This window comes from Arachis hypogaea, chromosome 8, assembly GCF_003086295.3.
Source record: "Arachis hypogaea cultivar Tifrunner chromosome 8, arahy.Tifrunner.gnm2.J5K5, whole genome shotgun sequence".
NCBI lineage: Eukaryota > Viridiplantae > Streptophyta > Magnoliopsida > Fabales > Fabaceae > Arachis > Arachis hypogaea.
Window position 1 is genome coordinate 47,595,799 of NC_092043.1, and position 19,659 is coordinate 47,615,457.

The following is a 19,659-nucleotide window of genomic DNA, read 5'->3' on the forward strand; positions in this document are numbered from 1 at the left end:
ACAACGATTCATAGTTTCATACGCATTTTTATTTTATTTGAGTGAAAAAAATCTATATTATATTAGATTGGACTCGATTCATATTCTATCCAAAACATTAAATTAATTAGCCCTATCTACTATTTAGTATTCGACTTGCTGACAGACACAAAAGGCTATAATTTGGGCATGAAATTAAACAACCAAAACTTTGGAGGTTTAATTTGTCTTTTCTCTTTAGTTAGTGTGCTTTGGCAAAAACCAAAGGCCAATTTTATTTGGCAACTGTCTCATAACCGTTTCTAGTTGGTAAAAGAAAATGAAAATCTATTTTAAATATGTATTCACTGACAATGACTCTACCAATTTAATATAATATAAAATAAATAGTCAAATTAATTTTTAAAAATTCACTTATTTTTTAAATTAGTTTCTAATTTTTTTTGTTAAATTCGTTCTTCAAACATTTTAAATTATTCATTTTAGTCATTCTATTACTTTTCTTGTTAATGACATCAAAATTTGTTGATGTGATACGTTAAGTGACACCATACTACAACACACACCTAGTGTAACACCCTACCACACAGAGCTTTACGCTTAAATCGTAAAATAGAAGTGGTGTGGTATTACGACATCTAAAGTGAAAGATAAATAATAATAATAATAATAATAATAATAATGAAAAAGAGATATATACAAGGAGTCTTGAAACACGGGTAAAGCAAATTTGCAAAATGAAAAGCGCAACACTCAGAAAACCGAATTACTTGCGTGCGAAGAAATCTAAAATTCTTAAGTATAACTAAACATAAAGTGAGAATAGAGGGTCAAAAGTACAAATAACACGCTCCTAACTCAACCTGCGAAACTAAAGCTGGCCGAATAATATATATATATATATATATATATATATATATATATATATATATATATATATATATATATATATATATATATACGCCAAAATTCAAAATATAAAGATAAATTATAATTCTCCATAAACCTCTAAGAGGTACAAAATAAAGTAGCTGTTCGGAGAGTTAAGTACATATATAAACATAAACTATTCATCAAAATAGAACCCAGAAAACTGCTCTGCTACAAAAGTTCATACGCCTACCGAGGAGCCTCTCGACCTGCATATGAAAAACAACAACACATTATGGAGTGAGAACCGGAGGTTCTCAACATGGTAAATGTGCCACATATATGAGATATAGGGTCTTGGGAATGCCAGAGACAATCCTAGAACACTGACACTCAAGATTACAAAGTTTAAAGTACTAAACAGAAACCATAAAAGGGTAGTTGACTAGGGAAATCTAAAACTTAGTCTTAACACTAAACATGTCCACATTTCCTCTGTTCCTCCATTTCCAATGAGTTAGCAAAGACAGACAATTTCAAGCACAAGTAGAAGGCAAGTAGTGCAAGTAGCAAATATAACAATTAGCATAATATATTCAGTTACGCATTCCCAAGTAATGCATAGCATACAAAACAAACAAAATGCACATGATGTATGCTTGTCCTATGGCTGATGAGACTCATCTGTCGATTATCAAGCCAACCCGACAAGTCCGAAACCATTGGACTGTCTCTCGTCGCGCATCCCCATGAGTTTATGCATAGCTTTTTCTCATTCCATTCATAATTCATACATTCATATATAACTTTACTCAACGGGGATTACCATTCCCGAGAATTTATATGTGCCCGGTCACCTTTATGATGTAGAGTCAACAGAGTATCGAGTTTTAACCTTGAATACATGGTGGCAAGCCACGATACTTAACCCAAGAAAACTCATATCTCAAATAACATTAAATGCATAAGCCACATAAGTATTTATGATCATTCATATTCATTACATAATTCTACTCCATAACCATAACATCATATATTCTCCATGCATATACATTCTCCTCATATAACTTATCATTTTTACCTTTACTTCATCCTCAAGTTATCTCTATTTCCTAGTTTCAGCTAATTACTAGACTTACTACTTTGTTTTAAAACTAAAAGAATGAAAATAGAGACTTAGAAGTTTAGAATTAGATTTTAAATAAAAAAACAGATTTGCTAAAACAGGAGCCACGCGTAGGCGTGAATCCCAACCCGAAAGGGTTGGTCACGTCGCGAGAAGCTAGACGCGTACGTAAATCCCAGGTCACGCGTATGCGTGGAAGTACGTTTTTCCAAAAATTTTGCTGAATCTAAAAAAATATAGAATTTCATTTTGGGACCCTAAACTTTCGACGCTCATAACTTTTTCGTTTCCAATCTTTTTTCTTTTGTTCTTTTAACGGCGTAAACTTCAGGGACCCAATTTTCATATAAAATAAATTTGAAATCATTTGGGGGTTCGAAAGCCAAGTTATGCTTAGCCGAAATTTGGCCAAATATCAATTTTACACAAAAGCTCCAAACCTCAAGTTTCATTAAACCAAACTCAAGTCACACTTCCATAACATATAATTAGCATAGCCACATACCATTTATTTTACCAAAGTCATTCACAACCTCTGTTAATCAATTATATATCAATATGTACCTAATATCATACCTAATTCTCGTGACTTTAGTCACAACATACACCAACATACCACGACAAACTCAGTTCATTCCTTTTCCTACTTTACAAGAACCAATAAATCATCATTTAATAGCCCAATTCCAACATCAACAATCAAGCAAAAACTCATCATTTATCATTAAGTACTAATCAATTTACATACTCATACATCATTCATATCTTAAAATCAACTAGCCTAAGTCTTCACATAACATTATATATTATATACGTGAAATTTAAACTATACCTTAGCCGATTTTCACGTATTACCAAGGCAAATCACCAAAGCCACACAAGTCCAAAATCACCAAAACATTGACGCTAATCCTCCTCCAAGCCTTCCAATGCCCAAAATCAAGTTCCAAAATGTGTATACACACCTAAATTCACATTTGCACACATACATATATCCAAGACTCATTACCCAATCAACAATCTCAATAAATTGACTAGAGTTAGTGATCCTTACCGTACCCACAAACCAAATGAACCAAATCCAACAAGTTTCACAAGTTAGATTGAACAACCTAGAGAACCAAAATCAACAAATTCTCATCTTAGATTCTCTTAAATTTTGAAAATTAAGAGATAGAGAGGCTGAAGAGATAGAGTGGCTTACCTATGAAATCGTTTCGATGAATTCATAAAGCTCGACGCGATGGTCGCGTGGCCACAAATGATGCGGCAATCGGAGCTCGAATGGAAGAGATACGATGGTTTGTATATGGTGTCAGGGTTTGAGAAGCTCTTCCTTTCCTCTTTGGCTGTTTCAGCGTTGTGCTTAATGAAGAAGGAGAAGAGTGTTTTCTTCTCTTAATGAATGGGCTGACTTGTTGGTCTTGGGCCCATTTTTGGGCATTGTTTAATCAATTCGGCCCATTCGACTCAATTTTGGATCAAATTTTTTAAAATTGGTGTCAAAATTATTGTTTTAGTGAGCTATATCCTAATTTAATATAATATTCACATTTTTAATTTTTCTTATTATAATTTAATTTATTGACTAATTATTTACTAATTTAGCAGGGCTTACACCTAATAGTCCTAACTGACGACTAACATGATAAGTTTATGAAATTAGATCAAATCAATTTCAAATTGAGGAATTCTAATGCCTCAAGTTCTCTCCTCAATTAGGTTTTGGTTTGATCTAATTTCATAAACTTATCATGCTAATAATCAATTAAGATTCTTATGTATGTATTGTAGTATCACTTGACATGCATGTCACATTAACAAATTTTAGCGTCGTCAACAAAAAAAATAACAGAATAACTTACTCGATTAATTTAAAATCTTTGAAAGATGAATTTGATTAAAAAAATATTTTGGAGATTAATTTGGAGAACGATGATCTTTTAAGGGACAAATTTGACCATTACCTTGTATAATATATGATGTACAATGCTCTTATGAATTTTGGTAATTGCATGTTAGTCAAAATAATAGTAAATGGTTAAATTCGTCTATGAAAGATTATTTATTTTTTAAATTAGTTCTTGAAATATTTTTTAAGCAAATTCATTTTTATTTATTTTTTAAATATTTTAAGTTAGTCACTTTAGTTTTTTCGTACTTCTATTATTAACGATGTCAAAATTTGCTGATGTTATACCTTAAGTGATACTATAACACCACCTAATATTTTTAATTGGTTACTAATATAATAAATTAATGAAATTAGATCAAATTAACTTCAAATTAAAAGATTTTAATGTCTCAAAATCTTCTTCGAATTGATTTGATCTAATTTTATAAGCTTATCATATTATCAACTAATTAAAACTGTCAAGTGTGTATTGCAGTTAGAATAATATCATTTAATATATTATATTAGTAAATTTTGGAGTTTTTAATTTGAATATGGAACCAAAGGAAGTGTTGAACTCACGTATGGGGAGGAGGGGTGCTTCACCTCGTTGTGGGATCAGAGGAAGCAGAACTCGGACCATGCGAGTTGTGTCCCTCAGAATGTAAAAAAAATTACCCAGAACAAACAAAACGGAGGGTCCGAATTCCATGTTTCACATTTCAAATTCCATCAGCTGCAAATCGGACCATGCGATTTGTGAAGCAAAATTTGATGACCAAAGAACTCGCATGGTCCGAGTTGTGTACTCTGAATTTTTTTTAATTTTTTAACACAAATCAGACCCTCCGATTTGTGTACTCTGAATTTTTTTCAACTTTTTCAACACAAATCGGAGGATCCGATTTGTGTATTCCCACAATTTTAAAAAACACCAAAAATTACCATGTTAAAATATATCACTTATTTTACTTTCATATCAAAATTTTTTTCCTAAATTTTGATGCTGTCAATAATAAAAATGATAGTAGAATAATGTGACTAACTTCAAATTTTTTAAAATAAATTAAATTAAAAAATTATTCTCTAACCAATTTAAAGACTAATAATCTTTCGAAAACGAATTTAACTATATTATTTGATAAAATAAATTACGTATATATGATAATATTTAATAAGTTATTTTATCTTAGAAGAGGGGTAAGCTCTGAAATAAGAAATCTTTTACCTAAAGATAATGAAAGAATTAATTAAAATATTAGCCACATGTTAGAAGAATAGTCTAGATAACCATAGATGGTAATTGATGATAGCCACTCACCAAAAGAAAAGTAAATTAAATCATAGGTGGCTATAGTTAGTGGAACAACCTATGTGGTTGACAGTTGTGAAGACTAAATTGGTTGGTTGAAAGGGAAACATGGTAGTTCATGAGATTGGGGATGACTCAAGTTTTGGGTGCAAAGCTACACAGCATGCGTGTGTGTATAATTCATTCTTGCAGGAATCAATGGTGGGCAAACTTTCATTATAATATTAACGAATTTTGTTTACAATTGTTTTAAAAATATTAATTTTCAAGTTTATTTGAATAGTAATAAATTAAATTGCCGCCAAGAAACTATAATTCATAATCTATTCATACTCACTTAGAAATTACGGGTTTAAATTTCTCTATCTTTAAAAAAAATTAAATTACCAAAAACTAATTTAATAGATGCATTGTTTTATTTTATTTATTTATTTATAAAATCTTCTTTTATAAAAATTTATCAATTTATTGATTAATAGAAAATAAATATTATATACTTTTACTTTGATAATGTCATTTTTTTAAATAAATTCATGCAAATATATAGTATAAAAATACTATGTATGAAATAATATTATAAAAATATAGAGACAGAATTATTGCCTAATTAATAATCTTAGTATATAACAAATGCTATTAAGATATTTTTTAGGGTAAGTGTTGTTTTGATCTCTAATGTTAAAAATCAAAATCGAAACCGTTTTTAACATAATTTTTAATTTAGAATAGTCCTTAACGTTTCTTTTTATATTAAAATCGTCATTTTTAATAAAATTTATAATTTTATTATTAAATTACCCCTATTCTAATAAAATAAAAAATTATGAAATTTAAAAAAAAAAGAGAAAAGGACACGAGGATGAAGGGAGAAAGGAAAGGGGAAAGGACGCGCGGGGGGTAGGGGGAGGAAAAGGGGAAAGGGGGGAGGGGGACGACGCTGGCTGCTCCTTGCTGCTGCTCCTCACCACCTCGTTGCTGCACCTTCCCGCTTCTGCTTCTTGCTTCGACTTCTGTTTCTACTTCGGCTTCTGATCTGCTTCTTGCTTCGACTTCTGTTTCTTGCTTCTGATCTGCACCTCGCCGCCTTGCCGCCTAGCCGCTACACCTCCCTGCTTCTACTTTTTGTTTTGGTCTGTTTCTGCTTCGACTTTTGATCTGTTTCTTGCTTCTGATCTGCATCTTGCCGCCTCGCCGCTACACCTTCCCGTTTTTGTTTCTGCTTCTACTTCTTGCTTCTGCTTCTGCTTCTGCTTCTGCTTTTGCTTGAGCTTCTGTTTATGCTTCTTGCGTTTGTTTCTTCTGCTTCTGTGTTTGTTTTTTATTGTGTTTTTGTTTCTAATTCTAATTTTGATTTGTTATTTTTTATTTTATTGTTGTGTGTTGATTTTGTTGTTGAATTTGATGTTGTTATTTCTTAATTTGAATAATGTGTTATTGAATTTGACATTGTTATTGTTGTGTGTTGATTTTATCAATATTTGATGGAGGAAGGGAGGTGGTGGTGGTGGAGTAAGGGAGGTGCTGGTGGTAGTTAGTGGAGGGTATTTTGTCCGTCAAAAGTTAAAAGGACAATTTTAATATGAAAAAAAAAACGTTAAGGATGATTCTAAATAAAAAATTACATTTGGAACGGTTTTGATTCTGATCCTCAATGTTAAGGATCAAAATAATACTTACCCTTATTTTTTATTAACATATATTATATTTTAATTGGCTCTATAATTGAACTATCTAATCTATTTTAGAGTTTAATTTAATATTTTGATAGTATAAATTTTTTTACACAATTATTTAATTATATTTTTTTAATGACTATATATAAGATAACAGTAAAAAGTTATTTAATTAGTTTTGCTTAAGTACAATACGTAATTGAAGGTATTAAAATTATTATTTTTTATTTTATTCTTATCCTGCCTTATTACTTTAATGTCCATGTAGATATAAATATAAATATAAGAATAATTAGGACTGGAAGTGAATCAAGTTAGCTTATGAGCAAATTTGAATTCAACTCATTAACAGCTCGATAAGATAAATTTATGAATTTATAAGTCAAACTTAGCCTGAATTTAAACTCATATATTAAATAAGTCGAGTTTGAACTTTAATAATGAACTAGCTCGAATATATATATTATAGTTTTATAGCTAGTTTGAAAAAAAATTATTTATATTAATATATTTTGTATTTTATATATAATTATGATAGAATCATATATTTTTATTTATATAAAATTATAAATTATGTTCTTGTTAGTTGTTAGCGCATGAATTCGAACCGACTCGCGAATTTTTGGTAAGTTATGTTTACACTACAAGAAAAATATTGAGTACCGTCGGATTGTATCCGATTGTATAAAACACCTAACAAAATTCTAAACTAAAAGAATATAAAACAATAAAAAAATTATAACAAAATTATCTCTAATGGTAGCTGCAGGATGATGGAAGCATGGTGGTGATAGAAAGCAGCAGTGACAGCGACAAAGTGAGGACCTCCGCCAGAAACGGACACCAACAGTGGCGGCAACAACAACAGGTCCAACAGCAGTGAGGACGACGTGCAGCAATGGCGACTACGAAAACTCTAGGTAATGGTGGTGACGGCGGCAGCTTCAATGGAGCAGTGAAATAGAGATGAGAAACAAAGAGGCGAGAGATGAGAAGAGAAGAGAGAAAGAGTTCGTAGAAGTGAGGGAAAAGAGTTGTGTTTGAATTTTACTCCAATTTAACTGTTGGGTTTACCGACGAAAATATCCGCTGACAAGATATTCGTTGTTGCCTAAACGCCTTGCTTCACTAAAGCCTGTCGTTGTCAGAAAATTTTGCCGTAAAATTTGACAGTAATATTGGTGCTAATAATTTAAAATTTTGCACGACTATTTACCATCAGTTTTAATAATGGAATTTTTACTCCGACAGTAAATTTTTTGAGAAACGAAATTTCATTCATAACTGTCAAAAAATTCGACACTATATCTACTGCTATATTTATCACTATATCCATCGGTATCCGACACTAAATTTAATAATAACTCCAACTATATTCAATATCTTTTTTTATAATATTAAACTTTACAAATAGACTCAAATATAAATGAATTGAAACATGAACTAAACTCAATTTTCGTATACCAAACTTAAATTTTCTTGGCTCGTTTTCAGTTCGGTTTGTTTTCAGTCCCCTCTCTCTATATATATGATGCACTTCCGTGGTTGCCAATAATAATACATGTGTATGCATGTGAATTTATGTACCTATACATACATATAACATAAGGGCATAATATATTCTCATATTTTTTTATTTTTTATATTATAGTGTTAAAAAATTTAAAATTTTTGTAGGGCACGAATCCCACGCTTGTCAATGTGTATTCATTCACGTTTATAACAAATCTAATTTAAAAATTTATATTATTAAAAAAAATAGTAAATTAATAGACTTTTTAGAGTGTCTATTAATTCATTATTTTATTTATTAAATATATACAATACATAGTAATAATTGTGAGATTAATCAAAATAAATAGTATTTTAATTTTGTTCTCTTAATGCAAATATATTTTTTTAAATTAAAACTTTAAAAAACTATGTATTATAGATGATGTATACATGTGGCAAATTCTGATGGACTGAAAATGTAAAAATATATTTACACTAAAAATTTGATGATTAAAAAAATTAATAAAAAATAATCAAAATTTATTTTATTTAATATTTATTAATTTTATTAATAATTAATAAATATTAAATAAAATAAGTTTAATTTTTTAAAATTTTCTTAACATTATCGTTTTTTTTTTATTTCTTCTTCCTTCACACATTATTCAAGCATATGCACATAACAAAGCATTATTACCATTATTGTTGTCTTAATTTTTTTTGAAAAATAAAAAATAAAATGAAACCACATTACTATCATAAAATCACATGTAGGATATTATTAAAAAAAAAACTATTAAGTTGACAAAAGTCTCCAGTTAAACAAACAAAAGTAAAATGAAAAAAAAACAAATTGAAAAAATCAACTGATTTTATCACGAGCGATTAGTTAAAATTGAAAAAAACAAATTGATTCATTTCTTTGACGAGACAAGAAAATTGAAAAAATCAATACATTTGCTCTATGACTGTCGTTCATTATTTGAATTGGCAATAATTTGAATTTTTTAAAATTAAATTTTAGTTTAAATTACTATTTAACCCCCTTAAAATACATATATCAACTTTTTATACATACGCATAGCTATAGCATCCTTGAAGACATGTAAAATGATGGCGTTTCATTACAAATTCTTACTAGTGTCAGTGTCATACAAAGATGTTACAAAATTACAAACAATACACAAAAAGTAGCTAAAACAAGTTCTTGCACCTAATTCTAGGACATGGCAGTAACATAGTTTTCTTAATCATCCTTGTCCCCATGCAGGGACTTGAGCAAGCTCAAGCGCATGTACTGATGGTGCCGGTAGTGCAGGTCGCTGTGGTGGTGCTGGCAACGATCTTCGTGGCGCTGGTGCTGGCAGCGATCTTCTAGCCGGTCGTGGTGGTGGCGGAGGTGGTGGTTGTGCTCGTCCTGGTATCCATCCCCGTGCTGGTGTTCGCGGAGGAGTATATCCTTTAGATTCTTTTGCATACAAACGGTGTCTTCGCTCTCTTACATATACAAACCAAAAGATCAAAGAGAACATAACGGAGAAAGAGATCATAACCAATCCAATGTAGATCCATTTGGAGTAACGGCTTAGATCAGGACAATGGTTGGTTGATATCTCGGTAAGAGTTTCGAGAACGAAGGTGCAGTCTTGTAGCTGAACAAGGGAAGGAGCATTGTTGTTCAAGGCGTTTGCGACGGTTATTGCAGAGGTAACTTGGTTGGAGAATGTAGGGGTTAATCGTCCTTGGGTTATGCATATCTCAGATGGTGAAACTTGGCACACAAAGTTGCTATATACCTGCATCATAATACAAACTTCAACACAATATGTCTCGAATTTGGATCCTCTAAAGTGAGGAAGTTGATAAAGTGGTAAAGTGAACGGTTAATCATCATTAATTTTGTAACTTTTATGAAATGTATGCCTTATTATCTTAATTTAAAAGTGATTAATTACTCGTCTAATTATTTTACCAACTTCTTCACTTTAGAGGATCTTGATCCATATGTCTTATTATCTTGATTCATGAGATAGTCTTAATTAGTCATTTCTCATATGTACAACTATAGTCTTAATTAGTCATTTGAACATGGAAGAAGAAGAGTTGAGAAAGAAAATGAACATATTAGAAATATAACCAAAAAGTTGATATATGTATTCGACTATTCATACTATATACGGAATTAATATTATGTCTACATAGTATCAGAATTTTTATGACCAAAAAGTGGAAAGTTTGATCCTTGTTAAACCCAAAAAAAAAAAGAATTTCATCATAAAGCAAAAACAAATAGAGAAAGAAAGTCTATGAAAAAAATTCACGCAAACACAAAAAAGACGTGTTAAAGATGTAATCATTCATGTCTATCCTCTTATCAGCTTAAACTTTTGAAAAAATAATATCGTGACAGTACAAAATCCTCTTATCAGCTTACACTTTTGGAGCTTGACACTGCTTTTTGGAGGTTGGGTGAAACTCATTATGACCACTTTCTAGATTTTGAGAGGTTTTTAATGTTATATTTTATAAACAATTTTTTTAAGGAACCAAAGTTTTTTAACCAACAATCAGCTAATAAAATAGTGAATGAGCAAAGATTAAGAATTTGAGTTGTTAGTGCTGAGAAAAAAAAAGAAAAATACTAGCTGATTGTTGACTGAAAAATGTTAATGTGTTCCCTTTTACAAAAGAGAAACGTTAAAGAGTCATCAGAATTTATTGTTTTGTCCATCAGTTAGTCATCAATGTTTAAAAGTATGGGATAAAGTATGTTGTTGGATCACTAGACTAAAATAACTAGACTAAAAGAATTGAGTTGATGGCTAAATAATAGGCAAAAACAATAAATTTTGATGGCCCCTTAAGATTTCTCTTTACAAAATTCAATAGTAGTGAGTTCAGTGAAGGTTCTGTTAATGTACCTCTGTAGCATTGCTTACGCTCACTTCACGAGGATCACACTGTCTATCAGTCAGATCAGGCCGGAACGGATCGCAAAGGAGCGGCATCAACGGACCGGATTGATTATAGTACAGAGGCGTGAAATTTGGGGCGAAATTTATGTTGGAAACATTTGTGATGATCTGGTTGACCAAATTGACTAGCTCAGAAGTTACTTCTTTGCTTCTTAGCAATGTTTCTTTTCCCGTGGCTTTGTCCAAGCATGGCATAATCTCATCCATGGCTGTGCTTTCAGTGGCACTGGGAAGCATGTTCCACTGATTTATCGCTACACAAGTGTCTGTTGTCACACTATCAAATGCAAGATATTTAAAGGTTAGAATTTAAATAAGCTTCACACTGTTAATATGAATATCACATGTAGATTACACTGATCTCCGTTAAGTATCTAAGGAAAGTGGAAACCACAGATTAAAAGCTAGCTATTAAGGGGGAAGAACCGCTCTCCTTAAATACAATACTAAGCGTCCATACTACCTGATGTGAGACTTTAGGCACCCATAATAACCAAGTCCCTAACATTCTCCTTTGAAGTTAGGTAATATTACACATGATACTTCCCCATTTGTACTGCATTTGGTTTTGAGAACAAGTCATTTAGAACCGGACACAAAAGACAGAGACACAAAAATGAGTGTTTTTATATTTTGTTTGGTGGTAAACCGAATATAAGATAGAAAAAATAAAAAAAAGTCTAATTCACCTTATTTTTTTCACACAAAAGTTAGAATAAAAAATAAAATAATAAAAATATAATTATAAAAATTTGATAGTGATAATAAAATATAAAATAAAAAAATAAATTGTATTTCCGTTTAGTATCTCTGTCTTTTTTCTGTCAGAAATGACACAAAATACATTAATTCAGTCTGTCCATGTCTCTTTTGACGATTTTATGGAGGGAGAATGAGACTTACGTGTGGAGAGCGAGGGACAAGCCACATAATATAAAGGTAAAGGTAACAAGAATCCATCCTGCGATGATCAAGCTGCAATTATTTATGTCAAAGAATTTCATGAGAATAAAATATGATGCAAGAAGTGGAAGTTTAAGTTTGCTAGAACATAAATCACAGAACTGATATGATATGATAGTATATCTTACTTACATATACACAAGGAGCTGTTGGCCAAATATTGAGAACACTGAAGTAGAAACAACAAATCAGAACATCAATTTAATACCACTAGGAATCAAGAAACTCTCCATCTAAATTGAATGATAGAAAGGGACTCACAAAATCCAAGAAATGTCAAGACTATCATAACAGCAGCTATGATGATAAGTGCCATCCTCCTGTATCAATTTCAAGGAATTAGGGGCATGTCTGTTTCAGTTTTTATGTAAAAGTGATTACACAAAAAATTTCAGACAAAGTCCTAATACTAAAATCATTACACAGAATCTAAGAGATCTTGTATGTTGTCGGAGTTCTCCTTTGTTTGCTCAGCAAGTGTGCCAGCTGCAGCATTGATCTTTGTTTGCGCTGCATCAATATCTGTTTGAACATTAGCCGGGAGAAAAACTCTATCAATTCCAACCTGCTTTGCTTGAACAAGATTATCCGAGACACTCCTGAGTTTGTCCTGGGCAGAATTGGCTTGATCTACGACATATTGCAACGTTTTTGTTGTACTACGATGAAAACTCCCCTGTCCAATGTAGAGGACTGCACATCCGATCCTGTAAACACATCGAGACAAGTAAGTAACTTGTAATACACGTCAAAATAAACCTGAAACCAGAAAACCAAATGAGAAAGAGGGGGAGAGATTTGTACATTGCTATAATTGTGAATAATATCAGGAGAATAAGGGAGAGAACATAGCATGTTGAAGAGTAACCATAAGGCTCACGCTTACGACACAAGTAAGAAGAGACGAAGAGCAACAAGCACAAGCCAAATCCCAAGAACCAGATTGCTGCAATGACGAATATCGGAACTGCAGTATATGTTGCTGACTGCATTTTATGGTGAAAAAAGAGTAGTGAGTAGAATTGGTTTGTAAAGTACTAAAGACAGAAAGAAACAAAAATTTAAAATAACCATAAAAGAGAAGCTAACCAGTCATAAATTAACAATTATAACTAAAGAATGATACAAACAACTAAATTTGAAGTATCATAATACAGGGTTCTTCAAAAAAAGTGAAAATGAAGGTGGACAAAGTTCAGTACTCACTTAATTGTGTTTCCCTTTCATAGTAATTGACTTGCATTGCCATCTTGCTTTCTTATGTGACATGCATATGTTTGAAATTATGTACAAAGCAAATTATATAAGGATTGATTATCGTTTACTAGAAATCTGAAACCAGATTTTAACACTTTAGAACTTGTTTCTTATCTTCAACTATTGTTAATGAAGATTTTACATAAACCTTCAAAAACACTACCATGTCTATGAGAAATGATTTTTAGTGTGAGTGATTTTGTTATGAGTAGAGTTAATCTCACCTCTCCTTGTGATTTTCCTTCTCTGCCTCTTGTGAATTCTATGGAATGCTATAATTATATTTTAGCCTTGTCCCAAATAGGGAGCTTAAGGCGATATAAACATAAAATTACAGTTCTATCCTTGCTAAAATACTGAAATGAAATTTTATTTCTCCCTTTACCTTTCTTTCCTAGCTCACAAAAAAATAATTTTAATGTTCATTCTTTTGATAAAAGCTTATCTAGGCATTCACATTTTGCATAAAGCTACAAAAGGCCCCAAAGAAAACACGGTTATCATCATAACATGTAACACTTTCAAAGACAAGAATGATCCTTTCTTACTCACTTTACCTAAAAAGCTCCACCCTTTTGACAAATAATCCAAAACTGAAAACTCATATGCAAGTCCAAGAACAAGAAATTTAAGTAGCAATGCTTAACAAAAACTACTAGTAAGGGTTTTGATGAACTTACAGCCCAATAATGGTGGTCAGTGATATTCCATCCATTTGTATAGACTTTGAAGCCATCAAGAGGGTCTTTTCTTCTTGTTCTCTCTGCAGCTAAGGGAAATGGAGGGCTCTCAAATGGTTCTGCTGCAATTTCAAACCCAATATACCTCTCTGGCTTTAACCCCTTAGAAGAAAGCCTTACAGCATTTCCTCCATTTTCTTGCCCTACAAAAACTAAACAAAGCTTCCATAAGTACAACCAAGTGAACTAACTCACTCACCCCTTCACCTTAGCAAGAAAATTAACAGCCTTTTAGGTTTGAGTGAGTATATCACCCTACATTGTGATAGTTGTAAGCAAAAACGTTCGTTCTTTACTTTTGGTTAGGTTCCAAAGAGTAAAGAGAGTATGAAAAAGGAAACAATATATACCTGAAGTTGGAAAGTAAAGGCCTTTTTGCGAGAGAACAAAGGAAGTAGAAGAGTGGAAAATGAAGAATGTGAGGAGAACACAACAATGCAGGTGGTGGTTGTGGTAGCTTGATGACATCATGTGTGTTAGTGAGTGAGATCAAGGAAGAAAACAACAACAAAGTGGCTTGTGAGTTGAAGAGAGCTAAGAAGAGTTTGTGTGTAGTTGGTACTCACTTCAGTGCCACTGGGAAATGGCAATGTGTGCCTGTGAGTGTGGGAGTGGGACACAGTTGAGAGAGAGAGAGAGAGAGAGAGAGATTAATGCAATGGTGGGAAAATAGGAAAATCTTGGGTTGGGAAACATGTTCTACATTAAACCTCGTTACTGTTAAGTGTTAAGGCTACCTCACCTTTATTATGCCGAAAAAACCAATTAAAACCATATTAGGTTAAAGATTAATATTTTAATATTGTGGCTTTGTCCTTAGCAGGGTACATATAATAATGAAAAGAGAAATGATTGCAAGCTGTTTACTATATATCATCGTTATATTATTTTATAACGAATTACATTCAAACACCAAATCTGTTTACGTTATATATTCTGATATCAGTTTACATACATTTTCTTTCTCAATTATCTTTTAAAAAAATATTATATAATCAATCGTATATAAATTAATATTTAATAATTATTTATGTTAAGATAATTCTTTATTATCATTATTATAATTTCTTTTTTTATATTTCAGTGAATCAATTATTAATCAATGATTCAATAATTTTAATTCTATAAGAAGTTACATTCTATGTCAAATATATTAATGTGACATATTTTAGTGCCAATTTAAATATCTTTTTTTCTCAACTATTTTATAAAAAAATATTATGTAATCAATTATAAATAAATTAACATTATATGATTAGTTATGTTAAGATTTATTAATAATTTTAATATTTTATTTCATTTTTTTTTAAATTATCATTATTTTTGTATATTTCGGTGATCAATAATTCTAATATTTATTTTATAATTTTTAAAAATTATCATGATTCTTTCGTATATTTATATGCATGTTATATATAGTGTCTCTTTTTATCATTTATAAGTGTAGGTTTTAGAGTCAAGTGTGCTATCGTGGCGCATTCTAGTACCCCTCTACAAGTTGATGTTATTTAAAAAAAATATTATGTATTAAATAATTAGATTTGTTAACATTTAATAATTAATTATTATGAGATTTGTCAATAATTATAATATTTTATATCATATCTTTTTAATAATTATATTTATTTTTTTATAATTTCAAGAATATTATATATTTTTTTAAATAATTTTTATTCTTTCTTATACAATATTTTGAATATAGTATTTTTTTAATTTTTGTTTATTAAATTTATATTTTGAATATAATATTTTTTATTTTTGTTTATTAAATTTATCTAAATAGTTTGAGAATTATTTATTAATATTTTTTAATAATATATTATTATTTTCTAGTATTCAAATCAATAATTTATTATTATTATTATTATTATTATTATTATTATTATTATTATTATTATTATTATTATTATTAATAATTTAACAACATTTAGTGAATACATAATAAATCAACTTTAAAACATTTTAGTTCATTTTTCTTGCAGATATTGAGTTATTTGTTTACTATATACGACACTTTTTCTATTTTAAATATAAATACTTTGTGAATTTTTTTATTTTATATAAGGTAAATATATTTATGAATAACTTATTTTAAAAACATATTTCAGACATAAATATAAAAAAAAATAGGATTTGGTTCTTCTAAAATTTGAATTTCACTTTAAAGAGTAAAGTGTGATCTCTCACTATTGATTTCATAGGTGGGACCAATAATAAATATGAAAGAGAAACTATTCAATGGTAGAAGATCACACTTTACTCTCTAAAGTGAAATTCAAACTTTAGAGGATCTAAATCTAAAAAAAAAAAATTTTTTGTGTATTGTACAAGTATATTAGGACATTTAAAATGGGCTAAATCCATCGGACCAGCCCGTTTACCCATTTAAATGAGCGAGCTTTGCCTCTAAAATTAAGTTCGTTTAAATTTCGGGATAAACGGGTTGAGCACGATTAATCCGAAAAAAAATGACGAGTTAAACGGGATAGTCCGTGGGTAAACGGGTGGCCCATTTTTTTTTTACATTTAAAAAAAAAAAGTAGTACTTTCAGCCCATTTTTTTAAAAGATTTTTAACCTAAGAGTGGTATTTTTTGTCAAAATATTTTTCAAAAAATAAAGTTAAATGATAAACGGGTTGGTCCGTTTAACCCATCGGACTAATCATAAATGGTTTGAGCTAGAAAATTATAGCCCGCGAATAAAATGGACTTAAACGAGTCAGCCCATTTAATCCATGAACTTAACGGGTTAGACCTAAATGGACCAGGCTAGTTCGTTTGACAGCTCTAAATATATACACTATTATAATTAAAATTAGATTTTCTCAATTAATACTTAATAATATAGTTGACGTAATATACTTTTAAAGATATTTTTTGATTTATTTGATTTAATTAAGATAAATATCAAATTATTTAATAAATTATTTGACTATATTAACTATTAAATTATTTAAATATCAAATATTTTATATATTGTTATCCCGTATATAGTACGAATACATATGCTGATAATAATAATAGTATTACAAAGTCATTCTAATTTATTCTTTTTATCAGCATTTAGCTATTAGCTTATTTTCAATTATAATCTTATGTTAAAGAAAAGTTCTAAAGACATTAATAAAATGTGTATACTAACTAACATTACTAATCAATATAATAAATAAGAATTGCTGCTCTTCTTTCTCTAGTAATAATGGACAAATTGGCAAACTAATAAAAATAGGTTTGCATATGAATATCACACTTTCTTAAGGTTTGCTTCATACTCCATATTTTGAGTTCAAATTCTATTAACTGGATAAAGTCTAATAAGATTCCGTTGATGCTTGGCAGGATATATAGTGTGTGTTTGAATTACAGTTTGTAAATTGAGGTTTGTATAAAATTGATTTTGTAAAATTGATTTTGATCAAAAGTGAATTAGTGTTAACGTGGTTTATGTTTGGCAATTTTTATTCAAAATGGATTATAGTAAACTAAATATTGTTTGGATTACATTATTCAAAATCACTTTTAGGTGAAAAATTACAGAAAAGGACATGAATTTAAATAATTATTTTATGTTATTTTATAATTTTATTTTAAATATTTAAATAAATTTTAATATTTTTTTAGTATTTTTAATATTGTTTAGTAGTCTAATAGGATTAATAGAATTATAATACAAAGTAAAAAAATATTCCATGTAAAAAAGAAATAACAATAACAATAAAAAAACTCATATAAATAAAAAAAACAAAAATTTTATAAAAAATAATAATATGCATAAGAGAATATTAAAAAAATATTATAAAAAAAATAAACATATGAATAATGAAGGATATAATTGGTACATACAACATAATTTTTAATCCAACGTGAAAAGCTAAACGGAAAAGCTAAAATTTATAGCTTTTGGTAAACGTGGGTTTAACATAAAAATCACTCCTACGTTATAAAGGATAAAAATGTTGCTAAACATAAAGATGAAACGTTCAAGAAGTTTAAATGCACTTTTTTCTTCTCCAACACAAATCCAAACATACCCATAATCTCGCGTGAAAATATTTATAATTTTACATAGACACCAATATTCCCTAGCTTCACAGGGAAACCATGTTCATATGATCATATCCATCGAGAGGGTTAGTGTGACAATAGTCAAAAGTGGAAGATGGTTAAGAGTTTGATGGAAATTGGATACCAAAAGAGATATAAGGAGAGATTGTGGGACCCAAAAAATGAGTAAATTTTTTTTTTACAATATTCTCCAATCTGTTAAGTAAAGAATTAATTCATGACAAAAAAATTTTATTTAAAAATTTATTATTAGTCAATAAATTATTGTATGTATTTAATAAAATTTAAATTTTGCATATTTATATAAGTGAAATAGTAAACTAATTACTAAACTAATCCAAATTATTTAACAAGAATAAAAGTTAATCAATAGGGCTCATATCCCAATGTAATTTCCAACACTTACTATGTCGCTTTTGACTTTAATACAAGTATCCAACTGTGGACCACTATCACAGCCGGTTTTCCTGCTCTTGCAATTATTTATTAGTGAATGTTATGGTGCCTAAAAGGTAGGGTCTATTTATTAAAAAAATTAAAAAATAATATTTAATTTAAAAGATATAATAATAAATAATTTTTAAAAAATTAAAATTTATTACAAAAAATAAGTTAGCCAAAATTTAGATATCAACTCATAAACACTATAGAATTGGCCTTATTTATTTCCCATCACCTATTGAAGGTTTTTGTTTTTTGGACTTGCCTCACCTTTTAAAGCTTACACAGAAACACTCTCTGGCCAGTAATAAATAATTGGGTCTGGCCTATTTAGGCCTAAATGGGTGGATTTTAGATTTCAAAAACGTAGGCTCACTAAAATAAGCGACGTAAAAAAAAAAAAAGCGGACTAACTTGTAGTAGATTAAACGGATTTACTCAATTTCCGCAGAAAAAACGGATTTACTCGTACGGTCTTTTTTATGAGCATAAGAGGAAGGAAACAGAATGGCAATGCAATTACTGAATTACCTCCATTTGAGCATTGTTATGGCTGAGGCATGTGATACAGTGGCAAAAGCATTTGCCACAAACTAAAGTCACACTAGTTTGAATTCTAACAGTAGTGGCTAGTATGTGTGAGTGTATTTGTATGACAAAAAATATATATACTGTTATCACAATTGTTTTTTGTAAAAGGATAAGGAGATAATGAGTTTAGTGAATTTTGAAAAAGTGCAGCTACTCATCCGATAATCTTCTTTTTTATTGTAATTTTTGTAGAGGTATAATGTATTTTTACTTTATTAAAATCAATTTTAAAATTTATTATTCACATTGTTTACGAAATTATTCGCTACCTAGCAAAA

At 29.7% G+C, this 19,659-nt stretch overlaps 1 protein-coding gene and 1 long non-coding RNA gene across 3 annotated transcripts; both read right to left on the minus strand.

Moving 5' to 3' along the window:
- Positions 1 to 957: 957 nt before the first annotated feature.
- On the minus strand, positions 958 to 3,347 carry LOC112707931 (uncharacterized). Its single transcript, XR_003156160.2, has 4 exons — positions 3,180 to 3,347; positions 3,030 to 3,087; positions 2,808 to 2,940; positions 958 to 1,118 (listed from the first exon to the last, which is right to left on the minus strand). It is a non-coding gene; the product is annotated as an uncharacterized lncRNA (long non-coding RNA).
- A 6,105-nt stretch (positions 3,348 to 9,452) lies between these two features.
- Positions 9,453 to 14,999, minus strand: LOC112707932 (uncharacterized). Of its 2 annotated transcripts, none has more exons than XM_025759978.3 (9): positions 14,634 to 14,999; positions 14,224 to 14,435; positions 13,091 to 13,272; positions 12,709 to 12,993; positions 12,548 to 12,606; positions 12,419 to 12,455; positions 12,227 to 12,298; positions 11,270 to 11,600; positions 9,453 to 10,144 (listed from the first exon to the last, which is right to left on the minus strand). In XM_025759978.3, exons 1-9 carry the CDS (start codon positions 14,752 to 14,754, stop codon positions 9,599 to 9,601), a joined length of 1,845 nt encoding a protein of 614 aa, XP_025615763.1. In that variant the 5' UTR covers positions 14,755 to 14,999; the 3' UTR covers positions 9,453 to 9,598. The 2 variants fall into 2 exon arrangements, with proteins under 2 accessions (XP_025615763.1, XP_025615764.1); XM_025759979.2 differs by having other exon boundaries at positions 14,224 to 14,426; positions 14,634 to 14,899.
- Positions 15,000 to 19,659: the final 4,660 nt, after the last annotated feature.